At 43.6% G+C, this 24,665-nt stretch overlaps 1 protein-coding gene across 2 annotated transcripts in view; it reads right to left on the bottom strand.

Moving 5' to 3' along the window:
* The window catches only part of flvcr2b (FLVCR choline and putative heme transporter 2b), a 254,612-nt gene that overhangs the window by 132,031 nt on the left and 97,916 nt on the right, over nucleotides 1–24,665 (bottom strand). For both annotated transcript variants that reach the window (XM_072274815.1, XM_072274816.1), the window contains exon 5: nucleotides 12,622–12,725. In XM_072274815.1, the coding sequence (XP_072130916.1) occupies nucleotides 12,622–12,725 (104 nt within the window). The remainder of the gene's footprint in view (nucleotides 1–12,621; nucleotides 12,726–24,665) is intronic.

Genomic DNA, 24,665 nt, shown 5'->3' with positions numbered 1-24,665 from the left:
TGCAAGCCATATGACTTGTCTATTGTTAGCTTTCACATTGTAAATTTCAAGGCTACCCATCATTAGCAGATTTTTCATCAACAGTATGCAGTTTAGTGCTTTTTTTGAAACTACAACTTGATTTCTTAGCCTTTTTTCTTCCCTGCATAGCTCATTTATTTTTGTCTGATGACATGCTCTTCGTATGGGTCCTACTTTGTTGCATTCTCTGCAAGTTTCAGCTTTAAACCTGCATTGGTCTGGTATATGTGAGCCCCTGCACAATGGTAACAGGAAGATTGTTCCCGATGTTGGGGAAGTCCAGAACGAGGGGTCACAGTTTGAGGATAAAGGGGAAGCCTTTTAGGACTGAGATTAGGAAAAACTTCTTCACACAGAGAGTGGTGAATCTGTGGAATTCTCTGCCACAGGAAACAGTTGAGGCCAGTTCATTGGCTATATTTAAGAGGGAGTTAGATATGGCCCTTTTGGCTTAAGGGATCAGGGGGTATGGAGAGAAGGCAGGTACAGGGTTCTGAGTTGGATGATCAGCCATGATCATATTGAATGGCGGTGCAGGCTCGAAGGGCCAAATGGCCTACTCCTGCACCTATTTTCTATGTTTCTATGTAACACAATTTGTTCTGCCAGACTGGTTTCTGTTTAGACATTGCAACTTTGTTCACACTCACTTTCATTCTTGACTGCAACTCAATTACGACTCTGTCTATTGTTTCCATTGATACAATTATTTCAACTGCTCCTTCAAATGTAAATTACACCAGTGGTCCCCAACCACCGGGCCGCAAAGCATGTGCTACCGGGCCTTGAGGAAATGATACGATTTGGCGATATGAAATAATACGAGTCAGCTGCACCTTTCCTTATTCTCTGTCATGCACTGTTGAAATTGAAATAACCTACCAAATCACACCAAATAACAAATAAAACCTAAAATAACACTAACATATAGTAAAAGCAGGAATGATATGATAAATACACAGCCTATATAAAGTAGAAATAATGTAACAGAGAAGATGGGGTTGGGGGCATACCGTAAGTTCAAGAAATCGATGTTCATACCATCATGTTAGAGGCTACCCAAACGGAATATAAAGTGTTGTTCTTCCAATGTAAGTGTGGCCTCATCATGACATTGGAGGACATGGATAGACATATTAGAATGGGAAAGGGAAGTAGAACTAAAATGGGTGGCTACTGTGAGATCCTGCTTTTCCTGGCAGATGAAGCATAGGTGCTTGGCGAAGCAGTCTCCCAATCTACGTTGGGTCTCATCGATATACAGGAGGCCAAACCAGGAGCACCGGACACAGTATATGACCCCAACAGATTCACGAGTGAAGTGTCGCCTCACCTGGAAGGACTGTTTAGGGCCCTGAGTGCTAGTGAGGGAGGAGGTGTAGAGGCAGGTGTAGCCCTTGATCCACTTGCAAGGATAAGTGCCAGGAGGGCGATTAGTGGGGAGGGATGAATGGCCAAGGGAGTCACGTAGGGAGTGGTCCCTGCGGAAGGCAGAAAGTGGGGGAGGGGAAGGAAAGATGTGCTTGCTGGTGGGATCCTGTTGGCGATGGTGGAAGTTTTGGAGAATTATGCGTTGGATGCAGAAGATGGTGGTGTAGTACTTCATCTCTCCCCCTTCAGATTTCACCGATCACCTTGTGTTTTTCTCTCCACTCCCCCCGCCATCAGCTTTTTTTCTCCACTCATGCCGAAGGACCTCGGCCCGAAATGCTGACGGTTTTTTTCCCATAGATGCCGCCTGGCCTCTTAGTACATCCAGCATCTTGAGTGTGTTGCTTGGATTTCCAGCATCTGCAGAGTTTCTCTTGTTATCCAACTTCCCATGCACATTGATATCTTACGTGCCCTTTCTTTGGCTTTTATGCAGTCCTGAGCTCACCTTGCCTAGCCCTGCGATTTGAGAACTATTGCTTCTGTGGGGAATATCTATCCTGTGCCTTGTCAACTATTCCCAGAAATTTCAGAAACCTTTGCTCTGCCGTCATCTGTGCGAGTAACCATCTCCGATCCACTTGGGCAAGCTCCTCTTTCATTGTCTGTTATTCCCATTATTCCATTGTGATACTGATACGTATGACTTACGCTTCTCTCTCTCAGATTGTAGTAAGAATTCAATCATATTATGCTCACTGTCTCCTAAGGGTTCCTTTACATTAAGCTCCCTAATAAGACCATAAGCAGAGTTGGGCCATTGGCCCCTTTGAGTCTGCTCTCACATTCAATCAGGGCTGATCCTTTGTCCCCTCGTCAACCCCATAGCCCGCACGTCTCCCCTCAACTTTTGATTCCACGTCCAATCAAGAACCTATCAATCTCTGCCTCTGCATTTGATAAGGTACCCTATGCAAGGCTTATTGAGAAAGTAAGGAGGCATGCGATCCAAGGGGACATTGCTTTGTGGATCCAGAAATGGCTTGCCCACAGAAGGGTCATATTCTGCATGGAGGTCGGTGACCAGTGGTGTGCCTCACAGATCTGTTCTGGGACCCCTACTCTTCGTGATTTTTATAAGTGATCTGGATGATGAAGTGCAGGGATGTTGTGGATAGTGTGGAAGGCTGTCAGAGGTTACAGCAGGACATTGATAGGATGCAAAACTGGGCTGAGAAGTGGCAGATGGAGTTCAACCCAGATAAGTGTGAGGTGGTTCATTTTGGTAGGTCAAATATGATGACAGAATATAGCATTAATGGTAAGACTCTTGGCAGTGTGGAGGATCAGAGGGATCTTGGGGTCTGAGTCCATAGGACACTCAAAGCAGCTGCACAGGTTGACTCTATAGTTAAGAAAGCATACGGTGTAATGACCTTCATCAACTGTGGGATTGAGTTCAGGAATCGAGAGGTAATGTTGCAGTTATATAGGACCCTGGTCAGACCCCACTTGGAGTACTGTGCTCAGTTCTGGTCACCTCACTAGAAGAAGGGTGTGGAAACTATAGAAAGGGTGCAGAGGAGATTTACAAGGATGTTGCCTGGATTGGAGAGCATGCCTTGTGAGAATAGGTTGAGTGAACTTGGCCTTTTCTCCTTGGAGCGACGGAGGATGAGAGGTGACTTGATAGAGGTGTACAAGATGATGAGAGGCATCGATTGTGTGAATGGTCAGAGGCTTTCTCCCAGGGCTGAAATGGCTAACACGACAGGGCTATGGGTAACTCGAGGTAATTTCTAAAATAAGTACATGTTTGGCACAGCGTTGCGGACTGAAGGGCCTGTATTGTGCAGCAGGTTTTCTATGTTTCTATGGTAGAGGGGTAAGTAGTGTTGAGGAAACAGGTAGGCTGCAGAGGGGCTTGGACAGATTAGGGGAATGGGCAAGAAAATGGCAAAATACAATGTTGGAAATTGCCTGGTCATGTACTTTAGTAGTAGAAATAAATGTGCAGACTATTTTCTAAATGGGTAGGAAATCCAAAAATCTGAGATGCAAAGGGATTTGGGAGTCCTTGTGCAGAACACCCTAAAGGTTAACTTGCAGGTCGAGCCGGTGGTGAGAAAGGCAAATACAATGTCATATTCATTTCAAGAGGTGTAGAAAAAAGAGCAAGGATGTGATGCTGAGGCTTTATAAGGCATTGGTGAGGCCTCACCTTGAGTATTGTGAACAGTTTTGGGCTCCTTATCTAAGAAAAGATGTGCTGGCATTGGAGAGGGTTCAGAGGAGGTTCACAAGGATTATTCTAGGAATGAAAGGGTGACGATATGAGGAATGTTTGATAGCTCTTGGTCTGAATTGGCTAGAATTTAGAAGGGGGGGGATCTCATTGAAACCTTTCGAATGTTGAAAGGTCTCGACAGAGTACATGTGGAAAGGATGAGGGCACAGCCTCAGGATAGAGGGGAGTCCATTCAAAACAGAGATACGGAGAAGTTTCTTTATCCAGAGGGTGGAAAATGTTTGGAATCTGCTACCATAGGCAAGTGTGGAGGCCAGGTCATTGGGTGTATTTAGAAACAGAGAAAACCTGCAGCACAATACAGGCCCTTTGGCCTACAAAGCTGTGCCGAACATGTCCTTACCTGAGAAATTACCTAGAGTTAAACATATCCCTCTATTTTTCTGAGCTCCATATAGAGGTCTGTGAATGTCGGGGGGCAGGAGTAAGTGTCATTGCTATTACAAACAATTAAGTGTTAGGCAAACTCAAAGGTATGAAGATGGATAAGTCACCCGGACAGATGGACTACATCCCAGAGTCCTGAGAGAGGTTGATGAAGAGATAACGAAAGTGTTGGTCATGATTCTGGCATGGTTCCGGAGGACTGGAAGATTGCAAATGTCACTCCACTCTTTGAGAAGGGAAGAACGCAAAAGAAAGGAAATTATAGGCTGGTTAGCCTAACCTCAGTGGTTGGGAAAGTGTTCGATTCTATTATTAAGTGTGAGGTTTTGGGGTACCTGAAGGCTAACGATAAAGTAAGTCAAAGTCAGCAAGGTTCCTGCAAAGGGAAATCTTGCCTGTTAAATCTGTTAAGAGTTCTTTGAGAAAGTAACAAGCTGGGTGGACAAATGAGAGTCAGTGGATGTCATTTACTTGGATTTTCTGAAGGCGTTTGATAAGATGTCACATGGTGAGGCTGCTTAACAAGATTAAATCCTGTGATGTTACTGGGAAGTTTCTGGCATGGATAGTGGAATGGCTGACAGGCAGGAGACAATGAGTTGGAATAAAAGGGGCCTTTTCTAGTTGGCTGCCAATGACTAGTGGTGCTCCTAGGGGTCAGTATTGGGATCACTGTTTTTCACATTGTTTGTCACTGATTTAGATAATGGAATTGATGACTTTGTGGCAAAGTTTGTAGAAGATACCAAGACAGGTGGAGGGGTAGGTAGTGCTGAGGAAGCAATGTGATTGCTTATACAAATTGGAAGAATGGGTAAAAAAGTAACAGATGGAATAGAGTGTTCGGAAATGTATGATAATGTATTTTAGTAAAAGAAACAATTGTGCTGAATTCAAACATCAGGAGGTGCAGAGGGACTGCAGATTCCTTGTGCAAGACTCTCAGAAGGTTAATTTACAGGTTGACTCTTCGGTAAAAAAGGCAAATGCAATGCTGGCATTTATTACAAGGAAGAATAGAATGCAAGTCGGTAATGCTGAGGCTTTATAAGACAGTAGTCAGGCTGCACTTGCAGTATTGTCAACAGTTTTGGGCTAGATATCTCACAAAGGATGTGTTGTCGTTGGAGGGAGTCTGGAGGAGATTCACGAGGATGATTCATGGAGTGAAGGGGGTTGACATATGAGCAGTGTTTTGCAGCTTTGGGCCTGTACTCACTGGAATTTAGAAGAATGCATGGGGATTTTATTGAAACTTACACATGTTCAAAGGACTTGATAAGTCAGATGTGGAGATGATGTTTCCTTTGGTGGGGGTATCCAGAACTAGAGGGTACAGCCTCAGAACTGAGGGGTGATCTTTTAGAACAGAGGTAAGGAGGAATTTTTTTTAGCCAGAGAGTAGTGAATCTGTGAAATGCTCTGCCACGGACTGCAGTGGAGGCCAAGTTGATGGGTATGTTTAAAGCGGAAATTGATAGTTTTTGATAGGTCAGGGCATCAAAGGATATGGTGAGAAGGCAGGTACGTTGTACTTTATACTTTACTGTTGCCAAACAATTGGTACTAGAACGTACAATCATCACAGCGATATTTGATTCTGCGCTTCACACTCCCTGGATTACAAATAAATATTAAAAATAGTTAAAATTGGTAAATATTAAACATTTAAATTATAAATCATAAATAGAAAATAGAAAAATGGGAAGTAAGGTATAGCAAAAAAGCCGAGAGGCAGGTCTGGATATTTGGAGGGTACGGCCCAGATCCGGGTCAGGATCCGTTCAGCAGTCTTATCACAGTTGGAAAGAAGCTGTTCCCAAATCTGGCCATATGAGTCTTCAAGCTCCTGAGCCTTCTCCCGGAGGGAAGAGGGACGAAAAGTGTGTTGGTTGGGTGGGTCGTGTCCTTGATTATCCTGTCAGCACTGCTCCGACAGCGTGCGGTGTAAAGTGAGTCCACGGATGGAAGATTGGTTTGTGTGATATGCTGCGCCGTGTTCACGATCTTCTGCAGCTTCTTTCGGTCTTGGACAGGGCAACTTCCATACCAGGTTGTGATGCACCCTAGAAGAATGCTTTCTACAGTGCATCTATAAAAATTAGTGAGGGTTTTAGGGGACAGGCCAAATTTCTTTAGTTTTCTCAGGAAGTAAAGGCGCTGGTGGGCCTTCTTGGCAGTGGACTCTGCTTGGTTGGACCAAGTCAGATCATTTGTGATATTGACCCTGAGGAACTTAAAGCTTTTGACCTGTTCCACTTGCGCACCACCGATGTAATTGGGTCGTGCAGTCCGCTACTCCTTCTGAAGTCAACAACCAATTCCTTCATCTTGCTGACGTTGAGGGATAGGTTATTGTCTTCGCACCATGCCACCAGGTTCTTAATTTCCTCTCTGTACTCAAACTCATCATTACCCAAGATACGGCCTACAATTGTTGTGTCATCAGCAGACTTATATATTGAGTTTGATGGAAGCTTGGCTACACAATCATAGGTGTACAGTGAGTACAGCAGGGGGCTGAGTACACAGCCTTGTGGGGCACCGGTGCTCAGAGTGATTGTAGAGGAGAGCTTGTCCCCTACTTTTACAGCCTGGGTCCTATCTGTGAGGAAGTTGAAGATTCAGCTGCAGATCTGAGTGCTAAGGCCCAGGTTCCGGAGCTTAGGAATCAGTTTATTTGGAATGATGGTATTAAATCCCGATGGATCGAAAATCCCTCCGGTCGGATGGCACAGTCGGGGGTGGCAGGGGAGAGCCAGGTCTCGGTGAAACAGAATACACAGCAGTTCTGCATCTCCCTGCAGTAGGTGATCATCCACCTTGTTCTCTATGGCTTGCACATTAGCTAGTAGGATGGTGAGCATAGGGATCCTGAAACCCTTCAGCTTCAATTCAACCAGCAGCCCAGCTCTTTTCCCACGCTTCCTCAGTATATAGTGCATCTTTCCAGGTTTCCATCGATGCAGTGTGTTGTTGGCGGCTCTTTGATGTTGGTGGACGCGTCCTGTGGGAATCGATCGGCGGGACGCGTCGTTGTGCGCTCTGGGTCGGGCCGAGCAACGGGGGAGACTCCGCTGCCACTTCCAGCTGCCGGGGGCCCGGGCTGTCGATTGGGTCAGGCCCCAAAGCTGACACTTAATCCCAGAGGGCCGGGCTCCTTGCTGAAACACGTCCCTACACCGAGTCACAGTTGCGGAGGCCTCCGCTCCTTGGGCTCGATTTCCGAGGTTGGCAGCGGAGGCCTCACTTCCGGCAGCTGTGGATGGCCACCAACGGGGCTTTACGGTGGTCGCTCCGGGGGAGCGTCTGGGGCACCTTGAGGTCTCCGCCGTCACTTCTGTGTGGTCGTCTGCTCCGGAGAGGTGCTGGTTGGAATGGGCTGTGTCTCCAAGCGCTCCAGCATGGTAGCAGACCGCGGGTCTCCGGGAACGTGGTGCGCCTTGCTGGTCAGGTCCAGGTGCAGTCCGGAGTTTAAGAAGCAATTCTAGTGCGGTGGTCTCCAGCTGGGTCAGTAGCTTCGCCAGGGTGTTGTTGATCTTGATCTTGCTGGATTGGAGGTTTAGAAGGGTTTCTCAGGTATAGGATAGTGGAGAGGGCAGTTTGCTCGGGAGAGCACGCGCAGAGTCGCCAGTTACCGGCGACATCTTTATCATCTTTAATGGAGTTAATGATGGTATATGGAGTTGAGTGGGATCTGGGATTAGTCATGATGGAATGGTGGACCAGAATCGATGGACTGAATGGCCTAATTCTGCTCCTTTGCCTTGTGGTCTTCTGATCTTAATTTGCAGGTTGAGTCTGTGGTGAGGAAGGTTCACATTCATTTCACGAGCACTAGAATTTAAACACAATGGTGTCATGTTGAAACTTCATAAAGCACTGGCGAAGCTTCACTTCGAGTACTGTGAGCAGGTTTGGGCCCCTTCTCTTAGAAAGGAGGTGATGAAACTGGAGAAAGATCAAAGGAGATACAAAAAAATGATTCCAGGATTGACTGGTTTGTCATATGAAGAGCGGTTGATGGCTCTGGGCCTGTATTCACAGCAATTCAGAAGAATGAGGGGTGACCTCATTGAAACTTATCGAATGGTGAAAGGCCTTGATAGAGTGGATGTGGAGAGGATGCTTCCTATGGTGGGAGAGTCTGCGACAAGAGGACACAGCCTCAGAATGGAGGGGCAATCTTTTGAAATAGAGATGAGGAGGAATTTCTTTAGCCAGCGAGTGATGAATCTGTGGAATTCCTTGCCACATGTATCTGTGGATATTTAAGGCAGAGGTTGATTGGTCAGAGCATGAAGGGATATGGGGAGAAGACAGGAATTAGGGCTGAGAGAAATATTGAATGAGCCATGATGAAATGGTGGATCAGAGTCGATGGGCCAAAGGGTCTAATTCTGCTCCTGTGTCTCATGGAAAATTTAATATTCCATCTACAACAGCTGGTGGGACACATCGGACTCTCGAGCACCACGTCTGCAAGGGTGGATGCCCTCGAATATAATACAGGTCCTCACCATCAGGGCAAACAACTGCCTCTCAGAGCCCTTAAGTGAGGTGTAGTGTTGTGGCAAATAGCATCAGAAAAGCAGTGTATGCCACTTGACACCTGTAAACACTCAGCAGCCTCCAAACTCTGGCAATAACTTCACTCCATGGTTTTCTCCTCAAAGGTGGAAACTAGTGCTCTCAGCTCACAAGCTGTGTACTTGAGCTAAAGCTGCCGGCAGCTGCATTACAAAAACTGGTCATTTCAGACTGAGTCAGAGTAATTTCTTCACTCAGAGAGAGGTTAATGAATCTTGGGAACTCTCCCCACAGAGAGGGATTAATGTGTGTCATTGATTATATTGAAACTAAATAAACTTTTGTGCACTCAAGCAAAAGGAGTCAGTGGGAATTAGGTGGGAGATGAGCCATGATCTAACTGAATGGTGGAGCAGTTGGAGGCATTGCATGGGTGTATTCTGCACCCGGTTCCTGTGCTCTTAAAGCTGTGTAACTCGTCAGCCTTTTGGTGTTTTCCAACAACTAGTTTGTGGTCACTGTCTTTGTCCTTGATCACAGTGAGATCTGACTTTCGATACGGTAGTCTTATAGACCAGCTCATTATCTATTTATATACGTGTTCACAAATTTGTGGTTGCTACTGGCTGGGTCAACATTTCTTGCCCATTTCAAGTCACCCTAGTCCAAGGGACTTGGTAGGTTATTTCAGAGTCAGCACATCACATGCAAGGTTAGGATAGTGAAGTCACGTTGCTGAACCAATTCTGTCATTTTCACGGTCACGATGGTCCTGTATTTCCATATTTAGTCAGATATGTACAGTTCAACTTTCCAGCTGCTGTTTGGATTTTGAACTCAAGCATCTGGGTCCTGCTCGAGTAATTTAATTACCATGCTCCTGTTAACAATTAACCAAAGCCTTTCTTTGATGAGTGTGTACTATCAGTGCACCCTTTTCCATTTTTATCAGGAAGACAGGAATGTGTACCACTAGTACATTAAGAAAGACCAATATCATCTTTCCCAGGCATACATTCCTTACAGCTGTTAAGGATTTTGAAGTATCCAGTTTCTTCCCATAGTTAAGTACCTTATGCCAAAGTAATGGTTAAACATTCGTTGAGACTCATGAAGTCTGTTAACTTGTGGTGCTAGCACCATTACCAGGATGTATCTGGCTTTGAAAAGCTTGGACCTTTGCACTCTGGACTAAGTAAAGCTACAGGAAAAACAATGAAGTAAGCTAATTACAATGAATGCTAAAATGGAGGTTGTTGGGAGATGGAAATAGGTGATGCAGCTCTTAGTTCCAAGGTAGTGAGGTTGGAGTGAGTAAGAAGCAGTGTTTTGTTGCTGAGATGAGTGGTAGATTTCAAAATCACTTCTCAGAGATAGAACACAGACTGTTCAGTTTCTCTAGAAATTTAGGTTTCTAGATTTGCAAAGATTTTTCACTTACTTATGCAGAACATAGAACATAGAATAGTACAGCACAGTACAGGCCTTTTGGCCCACAATGTTATGCCGAACCTCAAACCCTGCCTCCCATATAAGCCCCCACCTTAGATTCCTCCATATACCTGTCTAGTAGTCTCTTAAACTTCACTAGTGTATCTGCCTCCACCACTGACTCAGGCAGTGCATTCCACGCGCAAACCACTCTCTCAGTAAAAAACCTTCCTCTAATATCCCCCTTGAACTACCCACCCCTTACCATAAAGCCATGTCCTCTTGTATTGAGCAGTGGTGCCCTGGGGAAGAGGCGCTGGCTATCCACTCTATCTATTCCTCTTATCATCTTGTACACCTCTATCATGTCTCCTCTCATTCTCCTTCTCTCCAAAGAGTAAAGCCCTAGCTCCCTTAATCTCTGATCATAATGCATACTCTCTAAACCAGGCAGCATCCTGGTAAATCTCCTCTGTACCCTTTCCAACGCTTCCACATCCTTCCTATAGTGAGGTGACCAGAACTGGACACAATACTCCAAGTGTGGCCTAACCAGAGTTTTATAGAGCTGCATCATTACATCGCGACTCTTAAACTCTATCCCTCGACTTATGAAAGCTAATACCCCATAAGCTTTCTTAACTACCCTATCCACCTGTGAGGCAACTTTCAGGGATCTGTGGACATGTACCCCGAGATCCCTCTGCTCCTCCACACTACCAAGTATCCTGCCATTTACTTTGTACTCTGCCTTGGAGTTTGTCCTTCCAAAGTGTACCACCTCACACTTCTCTGGGTTGAACTCCATCTGCCACTTCTCAACCCACTTCTGCATCCTATCAATGTCTCTCTGCAACCTTTGACAATCCTCTACATTATCTACAACACCACCAACCTTTGTGTCGTCTGCAAACTTGCCAACCCACCCTTCTACCCCCACATCCAGGTCGTTAATAAAAATCACGAAAAGTAGAGGTCCCAGAACAGATCCTTGTGGGACACCACTAGTCACAATCCTCCAATCTGAATGTACTCCCTCCACCACCACCCTCTGCCTTCTGCAGGCAAGCCAATTCTGAATCCACCTGGCCAAACTTCCCTGGATCCCATGCCTTCTAATTTTCTGAATAAGCCTACCGTGTGGAACCTAGTTAAATGCCTTACAAAAATCCATATAGATCACATCCACTGCACTACCCTCATCTATATGCCTGGTCACCTCCTTAAAGAACTCTATCAGGCTTGTTAGACACGATCTGCCCTTCACAAAGCAAATCACAAAGAAGGACTGATATTTATTTGACCAATTCTAACCATGAAGACTGTTAAAGATACTTACATGTAACATCCAGTTTAAGTTCTGTGGTTATGGGAACAAGTTTCTCCTCAAGTGCAGCAAAAATCAAAACAAGAGTAAATGAAATGCTTACAATGGAGAACAACAGCATATAACCCTATTCTTAGCAAAGTGCCTAACCCTTCATGTTTATGCTATATATGACAATAGGAAACAAATTACACATGGACCCAGCACACAGATGAGACATGGCTTGCAATGATCCAGTGTTCACAATTGCTATGAGTGTTTTCAGCCACTTTCCACTGATACAGGTGGAAGTAATACGTAACTCTGGCCACAGTTACAATGTCAAGGATACACACGAATGACACAGCAAAGGTTGCCACAGACTGATACAACGTTACTTCACCTACCTTTTCCAATTTTAAACAACTAATGGAAATTAGAAAAATTGTTTTTTTAAAGCACCTTGTATTTAAAGCACTACAGTCTGGTAGTTATAATAACAGTAAACATCCCAGTGGAGCAGATCAATTTCCAACCCTAGCAAACTCTGAAAAATATAGCCTGCCCCAGCGAAAGGAAAGTGCTGACACATGTACAGAATCAGGATTGCCGCAAGAGTTGATTAACATCAGCCCTGTTAGTCTGAGATGACGTACTCACAGGGAAACCAGTCTCAGAATAGCGAACCTGCACAGAAGGAACTAACAATTCACTGACTCCCAGTATTTGGGACCTTTGTACCTTTTCATGTAGGGCACAGGCCAGGGATGTGCTGAAAGGAGTTACAAGTAACCTGGCCATCAGGGAAGTACAACAGACAATGTGCATAATTCGTCATCACACAATATTGTCAATTGTCAAGATAATATTGCTTCTTTATAGAATTACAGAATTTTACAGCAGAGGATGAGGTCTATTGGTCCAACTCGCACACCAGCCAAACTGGCCTTGTGTTAATCCCACTGCTCTTCAAACAGTCATCTTGTCATGGTAGTATAGACTCATTCTCCCAGTTTGTGCACTTCAGGCTAGAATATTCTGTGCTGACCAATTAAGTACCTAGTCTGGCCAGGAACCGTCTTCCTCCCTCTATTAAAAGTAAGTGAACCATTGTGGATTTGTTGTCCTCCTGCACTTCTAATGATCTCGGTGGTTAATCCCATGATCTTTCTTTCCCTTCCCCAGAGTTGTGGGCAGTAATTAGACAATAGATTTTGTTTTCAGAATGAAAGAGAACAGTGGAGAGCTGTTTGGGGTGACCTCTTACTTGTATGTTTGAGTTTTATCCAACCAGATTCCGCAGATAATGGAGCCAACCATTCCAGAAACCACGATAGTGAGGCCAATCCTCCCTGCATTCAGTTCTTCACCCTGAGAAACAGATAGTTATTAGTGAGCTTCCTCAGGTTATTACACGAGAAACATTTCCATCTGGTGGATGACTACAGCTGCAGGGACGGTTCACATTCATTTACCACACATACACAAACTGGTCTGCACTCACACTTGCTAAAAACCATCAACATTGACTCTAAAACAAGGTTCATTCCAAAAACAAAAAAAAAATTAGCATCTGGATTATTTCTGTCTTCAGTTATTCCTGCTGAAAATTAATATCTTCAGAGTTCAATCCAAAAGGTTAAGTCTCTTCAAGATTAATTGGGTTAAATATCTTCAGCAGAGAAATATGATCAGATACATCTGCAAGGATAGTTTCTTTGAGTTTGTCTACTTTTTGAACATCTCAGACCATTGACATTCAAACAGCAGCTGTGGGAGCAAACGCCAAAGCACTTTGCACTGTCATTCTAATACAGTATTTTCTTAAGACAGCACTTTCAAAGTGCTTCAAAATATAAAAGAACACCACAAAGTTTATAACTGGTCACAAATGTCTCAAAGACAAATTGTACCCATCCAGTTAAATGATGTAAAAAGTACAGATTAAGCTAGCAAAGCACTAGGTCTCTTTTCTGGTACATTACACAAGGCCTTACTGAAAAAATATCATCACTCCCAAACAAATGGACATATTGAGTTTGGACAAGACCTGCTGGACTGATCTACTGAACGGATCTATTGGTTCAACTGGACTCACAAATGAACATATGGTAAGGCTCTTGGCAGTGTGGAGGATCACAGAGGTCTTGAGGTCCATTTCAAAGCTATTGTGCAGCTTGACAGTGTTGTTAAGAAAGTGTATGGTATATTACTATTCATCAACCATGGGATTGAGCTCAAAAGCCGTGAGATAATGTTACAGCTATACAAGACCTTAGTCAGACCCAACTTAGAGTACTATGTTCAGTTCTGGTCACCTCACTACAGGAAGGATGTGGATGCTATAAAGAGAGTGCAGAGGAGATTTATAAGGATGTTGCCTGGATTGGAGAATGTGCTTTAAGAGAACAGGTTGAGTGAACTCGGCCTTTACTCCTTGGAGCGGCGGAGGATGAGAGGTGACCTGATAGAGGTGTATGAGATGATGAGAGGCATTGATCGTGTGGATAGTCAGAGGCATTTTCCCAGAGCTGAAATGGCTAACACAAGGGTGCATAGTTTTAAGGTGCTTGGTAGTAGGTACAGAGGGGATGTCAGGGGCAAGTCTTTCACACAGAGTGGTGGGTGCATGGAATGCACTGCTGGCGATGGTGGTGGAGGTGGATACAATGGGGTCTTTTCAGAGACTCGTAAATAGGTATGTGGAGCTTAGAAAAATAGAGGGCTATGTGGTAGAGTAATACTATGCAGTTTCTAGAGTAGGTTATGTAGTTGGCACAACATTGTGGTCCGAAGGACCTGTAATGTGCTGTAAATTTCTATGTTCTACATCGGTTTGGACGTAATATATTGAACTGACAAATGGACGAACTTGGGTTTAGATGATATCTGTCTGATTGAGGTTGGCCAAACTAAAAAGCATAATGTGGCAATGATGTGGTAAAATAGAGCAAAGTTTCATCAGATTACACTATGGTGCACGCTGCCAATCTCAACCATACTCCAGTGTCGAGTCAACAGCAGAAGCCAAAGAGCTGGCCAGAATAAAGGCAGGAGGAAAGACTGTGGGATAACTATCTCAGACTCCAGTCATGAACATCCCAACAGCCAAATGAAAAGGAAGGACAATGAGTATCTAGAGGCATGGTGCCCGGGGACCCAGTAGAAACACCTTTGTACATAAGAGGGGCCATTTGGCCCACATTTCCCATTCTGCCCTATAATAATATCACACATGACAAACTGGGTCATTTTAAAATGAAGCTTCCAATTGCAGGGTCTTTCAGTCTGATCAAGTTGAAGAGCTTTTAGTTATTTAGTCTTGAGGATCCCTCTGACATTTGGCAGATCACACTGCACCTTGACCGTCTTCCCTTGCAAAACACTGGAATTAATCTGATAGCCATCCCTCAGAGGTGGGAGGCAGCACCTACTTTCTGAAATGGGAATAATATGCACTCAGAGCTAAACCCATGAACATTCTTCATTCCTTAAATGTTATCAATCCACTTGCATCACAGAAATAAAGTTGTGTTAACACCAGGAAAACTAACAAGCAAAAAGTTTGGAATCAGAAATCCCTCCAATATTTCACTAAGTAAAACACAAGACTTAGTAAGAATGATAAATTGTATCAGGTTATAATGTGGTAACTGGATCAGCAAATTTGCTGATGACACCAAGATTGAGGTGGACAGCAAGGAAGTCTATCAAAGCAGGATCTGAACCAGCTGGAAAATGGCTGGTAGTTCTTACACAGTGAATGAAAGGGCACTGAGGACTGCGGCTGAACAAAGGGATCTGGGAATACAGATCCATTATTCATTGAAAGTGGTGGCACAGGTTGGTAGGGTCATAAAGAAAGCTTTTGGCATGATGGCCTTCGCAAATCAAGGTATTGAATAAAGGACATGGGATGTTGTGTTGGAGTTGTATTAGACATTGGTGAGGCCTAATTTGAAGTAATATGTGCAGTTTTGGTCACCTATTTACAGGAAAGATGCAAATAAGGTTGGAAGAGTACAGAGAAAATTTACAAGGATGTTGCTGAAATTGGAGGACCTGAGTGATAAGGTCCTCAAGTCCCATGGGGACTAGGTTAGGAGTTTACTCCTTGGTACGTAGAAGCTTGAGCAGAGATTTGACAGAGATGTACAAAATTATGAGAGGTATAGATGGGGTAAATGCAAACAGGCCCTTTCCGCTGAGGTTGGGTGGGACCACAACTACAGGTCACGGGTTAAGGGTGAAAGGTGAAAAGTTTAAAGGGAACATGAGGGGAAATCCCTTCATTCAGAGGGTCATGAACTGCCAGCACAAGTGGTGCACTTGAGCTCCATTTCAACATTTAAGTGAAGTTCAGATGGGTACGTGGATGGCAGGGTATGGAGGGCTGTGGTCCGGGTACAGGTTGATAGGACCAGGCACCTTAAATAGTTTGGCATGGACTAGATGGGCAAAAGGGCCCATGTCTGTGTTGTATTTTTCTATGACTCCGTAATCTCTTTTAGAAAGGAGGAGTTTGGCAGCTTTCATGAAGGGGAATCTAGGCCAAAAATAAAACTTCTAGTTATGTGATCTTCATTAAATTTTATTCAGTTTAGATCCTACTGATTGGTTATAACCTGGCTGGTTGGAAAAGCAGACAGGAGCTTTGTGCATACATGCAAGCTAAGTAACTAGTAACTAGTTTCTTCTCTCACTATGCCTTTTAATTTTTTTCTTTATTATCAGTCCCGCGTGTTTTTGGTGCCATTCATTATAGTACTGTGGTGGTTTGGTTACCATGTGTATATTGTGACTTTTGGACTAAATTGACTTCAGGATGTCTGTAAAAACAGAAACTGTTTGTTACCCGGGGATGGCAGTAACAGGGGAAGCTTCTAGCCCAAAGACACTAATAGGCAGTCCTGACCATGGTGTAGAGAGAGAAGATCCTGGTATTGCTGACTCACGGTTTTCCAGGGTGACAGACTACTCCTGTGGTATGCCAGAATGAAGAAGAATCATATTTGAATTAATTCACCATAAACAAATTTACTTTTAAAACACACAGCTCCTGTAAAGTACAGTTAAATATCTATGCTTTGATTTGGATTCTAAACCATTGTAGGGTATTAAAAAAAATCTATTCCATTTGGTTGATTTGAGCTTGGTATTCATCCTGGCTCTTTCAGGTTTTATCACTTACAAATGAATTTGAATTCAATGAACCATTTCATCACTTCCTACCGGAGTTCTTCCAGCTGCGTTGTACGTCTGTAGGAACCAACACAGTAGTACTGTACTCCAGCTACCCGGCATCCGCTGGAAGAATCTGTTTACTGGGTAAGATGACACTATCATTTTGTACAATATACGGATGTCCCAAACAGACACTCAGGAGTTGCAGTACAAATTGTAGTCACATTAATTAAGCTGAAATAATGAAGACATTAGATTGCTGTATTTAAAATTCCAGCAGCACCAAATCTCAGACTGTTAACAATAGGCTGCAGCACCTCTCAATGCTGCTTTGCAGGCAGCTGACAGAATATGCAAGAAAGGCCAGCACTTGCCCTGAACGAGATTTCCTTCCATTACTATCAGCGAGCATCTCTTACCCACCAGGCTTCTCCTCAAGATTGAACAATCGAAGTGGAGAAATTAGTGGGAAATGCCAGCACAATCTCTAAGGCTTTGATTGCATGGTACAGCACACTGATACACCGGCGTGTCTCAGAGTGCACCCGGCTGCTCTGTATTTCACTATGTTAGGGCAGAAGGCAGAATTGCAGAGGAAAAGGATTGACAAAGGCAGAAGAAACTTGTCCTCATGACTCATTCGATAACATTCATCACATAAATTATGATCAACGTTAACATTCTGGTTTCTCTACAAGTTGTAGCAAATGCATCAAGAGCAAAATGCTGAGATTGTAACAGTAACATTTACACAAATTAATAACAAGTTTACACATTTCCATCTATACATCCTGAGACTGGCTTGCTATAATGTAGATGTATAATGCTCCCAAATCTATTTGTAGACCAGAAGAATATTATCCTGTTATTGGTAATTATTGGATTATCATTCCTTCATTGGTAATAACAGTGCATAGGACATTAACCCATCGAACACAGGAGGTCCATTGGATGAGGGAGGAAATGACCATCAGCATATACAACTGAAAACAGTGCGCACACACACGCTCACTCAAACAGCAGCAGGACAGTTTACTAGACTGAGTCACTGGAGATTGTAGCACATATCAAGCTTTCTTGGATAAAGTGTGCAGTTTGAGTGGCTGCAGAAACCACACATCAGTGGTGCCTGACAGAAGCTGTTCAGTTCTTCAGCCTCCGACAATTCCATCCAAATAAATTGGGATTGATCAATCAAGTCTGGAAATCTGAATATTGAGAGATGAAACATGCACCAAGTCTTTCTCCAATGTGAAAGGACTGTTTGTAATGGTGATGTTCAATCAAGGGGAATAAATTCTAAAGGTAAAAAAAAACAATCAACTTATCAGAGTGAAGCAGTGTGTGGTGGGGTGAAAACGATCTTTGATACTACTGAAATCGACAGAGGTTGAAGAATTTTGCTGCTGAAAAGTTCTCAAAGATAAAAAAAAATGAGAAGCACAGAAATAATGAATGGCATTAATGTGCCTTCATGAGTCCTGCTGAAATAACAGGTCATTTGGATGAATAAGGAAAATGGACAGACCTTGAGGAGATGATGATTTTGTTAAACCAATAAGATTAGTAATGATTAGACACAGAAAGTGGAACAGCTAGTAAAAGAATATCTTCACTTTTGACAAGTTGGGTTACTTTGTGAAACAGCATAACATAGGCAAAAACAGTCGAGTATTTCAACAGAAGAGTTAGAATAAGGCCATAAAACATAGGAGTAGAGTTAGGCCATTCAGCTCTTCAAATCTGCTCTGCCATTCGATCATAACTATTTATTTCTCTCTCTCCCCCTCCCATTCTCCTCTCTTCCCCATCCCCCCCCCCCACATTTGTAACCTTTAATACCCACACTAATCAAGAACCTATCAATCTCTGCTTTAAGTATACCGAATTGCTTGGCCTCCACAGCCGTCTGTGGCACTGAATTCCATAGATTCAGCACCCTCTGGTTAAAGGAACTACTCCTCATCTCAATTCTAAAGAGATGTTCTTGTATTCTGAAGCTGTTCCCTCTGGTCATGGGCTTCACCACTACAGGAAACATCAACTCTATCTCGGCCTTTCAATATTTTGATAAGTTTCAATGAGATTCCCCAGCGCATTCTTCTAAACTCCAGTGACTACAGGCTCAGAGCCATCCAATGCGCTTCATATATTAACCCTTTCATTCCTGGGGTCATTCTGCTAAATATACTCCAGACCCACTCCAACACCAGCGCATCCTTTCTTAGATATGGGGCCAAAATCTGCTCATAGTAATCCAAATATGGTCTCACAAATGCCTTATACAGCTTCGGAATTACACCCTTGGTTTTATAATCTAGTCTTATCAAAATTAATGTTAACATTGTGTTTGCATTCCTTACTACAAAAGGAGTTGGTGAAGAATGTGCAGAAAAGGAAGCTGGAATATGCCGGGCACTTGTTAACATAGAACATAGAACATAGAGTTAGTACAGCACAGTACAGGCCCTTCGGCCCACAATGTTGTGCCAAACCTCAAACCCTGCCTTCCATATAAGCCCCCACCTTAGATTCCTCCATATACCTGTCTAGTAGTCTCTTAAACTTCACTAGTGTATCTGCCTCCACCACTGACTCAGGCAGTGCATTCCACACACCAACCACTCTCTGAGTAAAAAACCTTCCTCTAATATCCCCCTTGAAGTTCCCACCCCTTATCTTAAAGCCATGTCCTCTTGTATTGAGCAGTGGTGCCCTGGGGAAGAGGCACTGACTATCCACTCTATCTATTCCTCTTATCATCTTGTACACCTCTATCATGTCTCCTCTCATCATCCTCCTCTCCAAAGAGTAAAGCCCTAGCTCCCTTAATCTCTGATCATAATGCATACTCTCTAAACCAGGCAGCATCCTGGTAAATCTCCTCTGTACCCTTTCCAATGCTTCCACATCCTTCCTATAGTGAGGCGACCAGAACTGGACACAGTACTCCAAGTACTTAAGATGTGGTGGGCCGCAGAAATTGTTATTGGAGGGGATAACAGAAGGAAAGAGGGAAAGAGGAAGGCAGCGAACCACTTGGTACGATAATGTGAGGCAATGGACTGGGCTGAGATACGCTGAGGCCAGGAAAAGAGCGCGAGATCGAAGAAGATGGAGATGCACAGCCGCCAACTCCGGATTGGGGACGGCACCCACTGACTGACTGACTGACTGACTACAAATTAAACTTTAGAGAAACCTGCACTCCCAAGTCCCTTTGCATATCCGATTTCTGAATTATCTCAACATTTTCAAAAATGTCTTTATTCCTTCTACCAAAGTGTATGACCATACACTTCCTACACTATATTCCAACTGGCACCTCTGCTTATTCTCCCAATCTGTCCAAGTCCTTCTGCAGGCTCCCTGCTTCCTCAACACCATCTCCCTTCTCCCTATGTTTGTATTAGCTGCAAATTTAGCCACAAAACTAAAATTCTGTCATCTAGATCATTTAAATATAATGTGAAAAGTTGCAGATCCTAATTGAACATCACTAATTCCTGGCAGCCAATCAAAAAAAGCCCCCTTTATTCACACTCTCTGTCTTTTGCCAGTCAGCCAATCTTCTAGCCATACAGGCAACTTTTCTGTAATACCATGGGCTCCTATCTCAAGTATGGCACCTTCTCAAAGGCCTTCTGGAAATCCAAGTAAACAACATCCACTGATCTCTTTTACCTGTTATTTCCTCAAATAATTGCAACAGATTTATTAGGCAAGATCTTCTCTTAAGGAAACGATGGCAATTTCACCCCTGTTTTATTGTGTGCTTCCAAGTACCATGAAATCTCATCCTTAATAATGGACTCCAACATCTTCCCATCCACTGAAGTCAGGCAAACTGGCCGATCATTTCCATTCCTCTGCCTCTCTCCCTTCTTAAAGAGTGGAATGACATTTGTGATTTTCCAGTTCTCTGGAACTATTCCAGAATCTAGTGATTCTTGAAAGGAGCACTAGAACAAATGAGGTGCTTATGGAGTACAGGAAATGCAAGAGAACACTTAAAAAAGAAATCAAGAGGGCTAAAAGAAAGCACAAAGTTGTCCCAGCAGACAAGGTGAAGGAGAATCCTAAGAGATTCTACAGATATGTTAAGAGCAAAAAGATTGCAAGGGACAAAATTGGTCTTCTGGAAGACCAGAATGGTAACCTATGTGGAGAAAAAAAAAATGTGAAAGAAATGGCACTCTTTGGAGAGACGAATACAGAGTTCATAGAAGTGAGGCAAAGTGGCATCAACTTCATGGACCCTGTTACAGATTACAGAGAAGGAGGTGTTTGCTACCCTGAGGTAACTCAGTGTGGATAAATCCCCAGGGCCTGACATGGTGCTCCCTCCGACCCTACGGGAGGCAAATGAAGAAATTGTCGGAGTCCTGGCAGAGACATTTAAAACATCCTCAGTGAAGAGAGAGATACCAGAGAATGTTGTTCCGCTGTTTAAAAAAAGGCCCTAAACATAAACCAGGAAATTATATGCCAGTGAGTCTGACATCAGTTGTGGGAAAGTTATTGAAAGGTAATCTAAGGGATCAGATATAGACGTGGACTGATTAAGGATAGACAGCTTGGCTTGTGTGTAGTAGGTTATACCTAACTAATCTGATAGACTTTTTCGAGGAAGCTACCAGGAAAGTGGATGAAGGTAAGGCAGTGGAAGTTGTCTACAGGAACTTTCCTAAGGCACTTTACAAGGTCCCGCATGGGAAGATGGTCAAGAAGGTTCAGTCACTCAGCATTCAGGATGAGGTAGTAAATTGGATTAGACATTGGCTTTGTGGGAGAACCCCGAGAGTGGTAATAAATGGTTGCCTCTCTGAGTGGAAGCCAGTGACTAGTGGTGTGCTGCAGGGATCAGTGCTGGGTCCTTTGTTACTTGTCATCTATATCAGTGATCTGGATGATAATGTGGTTAATGGATCAGCAAATTTGTGGATGACACCAAGACTGGAGGTGGACAGTGAGGAAGGCTATCATGGCTTGCAGATGGTATTTAATACAGACAAGTACGAGGTTTTGCACTTTGGTAGAACCAGCAGGGTAAGTCTTACACAGTGAACGGTCAGGCACTGAGGAGGAACAAAGGGTTCTGGTAATACAGGTACATAATTCATTAAAAGTGGCATCACAGGTAGACAGGGTTATAAAGAAAACTTCTGGCACATTGGCCTTCATAAATCAATGTATTGAGTACAGAAGATGGGATATTATGTTGAAGTTGTACAAGATGTTGGTGAGGCTAAATTTGAGGTATTCTGTGCAGTTTCGGTCACCTATCTACAGGAAAGATGTAAACAAGGTTGAAAGAGGGCAGAGAAAATTTACAAGGATGTTGCCGGGTCAGGAGAACCTGAGTTCTAAAGAAACATTGAATCAGTTAGGACTGTATTAGAACGTAAAAGATTGAGAGGAGATTTGATAAGGGTTATATAAAATTATGAGGGGTATAGATCGGGGAAATGCAAACAGGCTTTTTCCACTGAGGCTCCTCTGGACTCTCTCCAATGACAACACATCCTTTCTGAAATACAGGGCCCAAAACTGTTGGCAATACAGCAAGTGCAGCCTGACTACAGTCTTATAAAAACTCAGCATTATCTCCTTGTTTTTATATTCTATTCCCCTTGAAATAAATACCAACATTGCATTTGCCTTCTTTACCGCAGACTCGACCTGTAAATTCACCTTCTGGGAGTCTTGCACAAGGACTCTTAAGTTCCTTTGCATAAGACCATAAGATTTAAGAGCAGAAGTAGGCCATTCGGCCCATTGAGTCTGGTCCGCCATTCAATCATGGGCTGATCCAATTCTTCCAGTCATCCCCACTCCCCTGCTTTCACCCCATACCCTTTGATGCCCTGGCTAATCAAAAACCTACCTATCTCTGCCTTAAATACACCCAATGACTTGGCCTCCACAGTCACTCGTGGTAACAAATTCCACAGAGTTACCACCCTCTGACTAAAGTAATTTCTCTGCATCTCAGTTCTAAATGGACGTCCTTCAATCCTGAGGTCGTGCCCTCTTGTCCTAGAATCCCCTACCATGGGAAATAACTTTGCCATATCTAATCTGTTCAGGCCTTTTAACATTCGGAATGTTTCTATGAGATCCCTCCCCATTCTCCTGAACTCCAGGGAATACAGCCCAAGAGCTGCCAGACGTTCTTCATACAGTAACCCTTTCATTCCTGGAATCATTCTCGTGAATCTTCTCTGACCCCTCTCCAATGTCAGTATATCCTTTCTAAAATAAGGAGCCCAAAACTGCACACAACACTCCAAGTGTGGTCTCATGAGTGTCTTATAGAGCCTCAACATCACATCCCTGCTCTTATATTCTATACCTCTAGAAATGAATGCCAACATTACATTTGCCTTCTTCAAAACTGACTGCACTTGGAGGTTAACCTTCAGGGTATCCTGCACACGGACACGCAAGTCCCTTTGCATCTCTGCATTCTGAATTCTCTCCCCATCTAAATAATAGTCTGCCTGTTTAGTTCTTTCACCAAATTGCATGACCATACACTTTCCAACATTATATTTCATTTGCCATTTCTTTCCCATTCCCCTAAACTATTTAAGTCTCTCTGCAGGCTTTCTGTTTCCCCAACACCACCCACTCCTTCACCTGTCTTTGTATTATCAGTAAATTTAGCCACAAATTGATTAATACCGTGGTACAAATACTGACCCCTGTGGAACTCCTCTGGTAACCAGCAGCCAGTCAGAATAGGATCCCTTTATTCCCACTCTCTGTTTTCTGCCGACCACCCAATGCTCCACCCACACTAGTAACTCCCCTGTAATTCCATGGGATCTTATCTTGCTGAGCAGCCTCATGTGCGGTACCTTGTCAAAGGCCTTCTGGAAATCCAAGTACACCACATCTACTGCATCTCCTTTGTCTACCCTGCTCATAATTTCCTTAAAGAATTGCAGTAGGTTTGTAAGGCAGGATTTTCCTTTCAGGAAATCATGCTGGCTTTGGCCTATCTTTTCACGTGCCTCCAGGTACTCCATAATCTCATTCCTAACAATCGATTCCAACTTCTTCCCAACCACTGATGTCAGACTAACAGGTCTATAGTTTCCTTTCTGCTGCCTCCCACCCTTCTTAAATAGCGGAGTTACATTTGACCAATGCATCTGTTATCTCTTCAGCAACCGCTCTCAGGACTCTGGGATGCAGTCCATCTGGTCCAGATGACCAGATCCACCTTAAGACCTTTGAATTTGCTGAGCACTTTTTCCTTTGTAATAGCAATGGCTCTCACTCCTGCTCCCTGACACTCACGGACCTCTGGCGCACTGCCAGTGTCTTCCACAGTGAAGACAGATGCAAAGTACCCTTTAAGCTCATCTGCCATTTCTTTGTCCACCATTACTACCTCACCAGCATCATTTTCCAGTGGTCTAATATCAACTTTCATCCCCCTATTATTCTTTAGATAACTGAAAAATCTTTTGCTATCTTGTTAAATATTATGGCTAGTATGCCCTCATATTTCATCTTTTCCCTTAGATCTTTTTTTAGTTATCTTTTGTTGGATTTTAAAAACATAGAAAACCTACAGCACAATACAGGCCTTTCGACCCACAAAGCTGTGCCGAACATGTCCTTACCTTAGAACTACTTAGGCTGACCCATAGCCCTCTATTTTTCTAAGCTCCATGTACCCATCCAGGAGTCTCTTAAAAGACGCTATCGTTTCCGTCTCCACCATCGCCGCTGGCAGCCCATTCCACGCACTCACCACTCTCTACGTAAAAAAAAATTACCCCTGATATCTCCTCTGTATTTACTTCCAAGCACCTTAAAACTATGCCCTCTTGTGCGAGCCATTTCAGCCCAGGGAAATAGCCTCTGACTATCCACACAATCAATGCCTCTCATCATCTCATACACCTCTATCAGGTCACCCCTCATCCTCTGTCGCTCCAAGGAGAAAAGGCCGAGTTCACTCAACCTATTCTCATAAGGCATGCTCCCCAATCCAGGCAACATCCTTGTAAATCTCCTCTGCACCCTTTCTATGGGTTCCACTGTCCCTCCTGTAGTGAGGTGACCAGAATTGAGCATAGTACTCCAAGTGCGGTCTGACTAGGGTTCTAT

Source organism: Mobula birostris, chromosome 1 (assembly GCF_030028105.1).
Source record: "Mobula birostris isolate sMobBir1 chromosome 1, sMobBir1.hap1, whole genome shotgun sequence".
In the NCBI taxonomy this organism is placed as follows: Eukaryota; Metazoa; Chordata; class Chondrichthyes; order Myliobatiformes; family Myliobatidae; genus Mobula; species Mobula birostris.
This window is presented reverse-complemented; position numbering and strand designations above follow the sequence as displayed.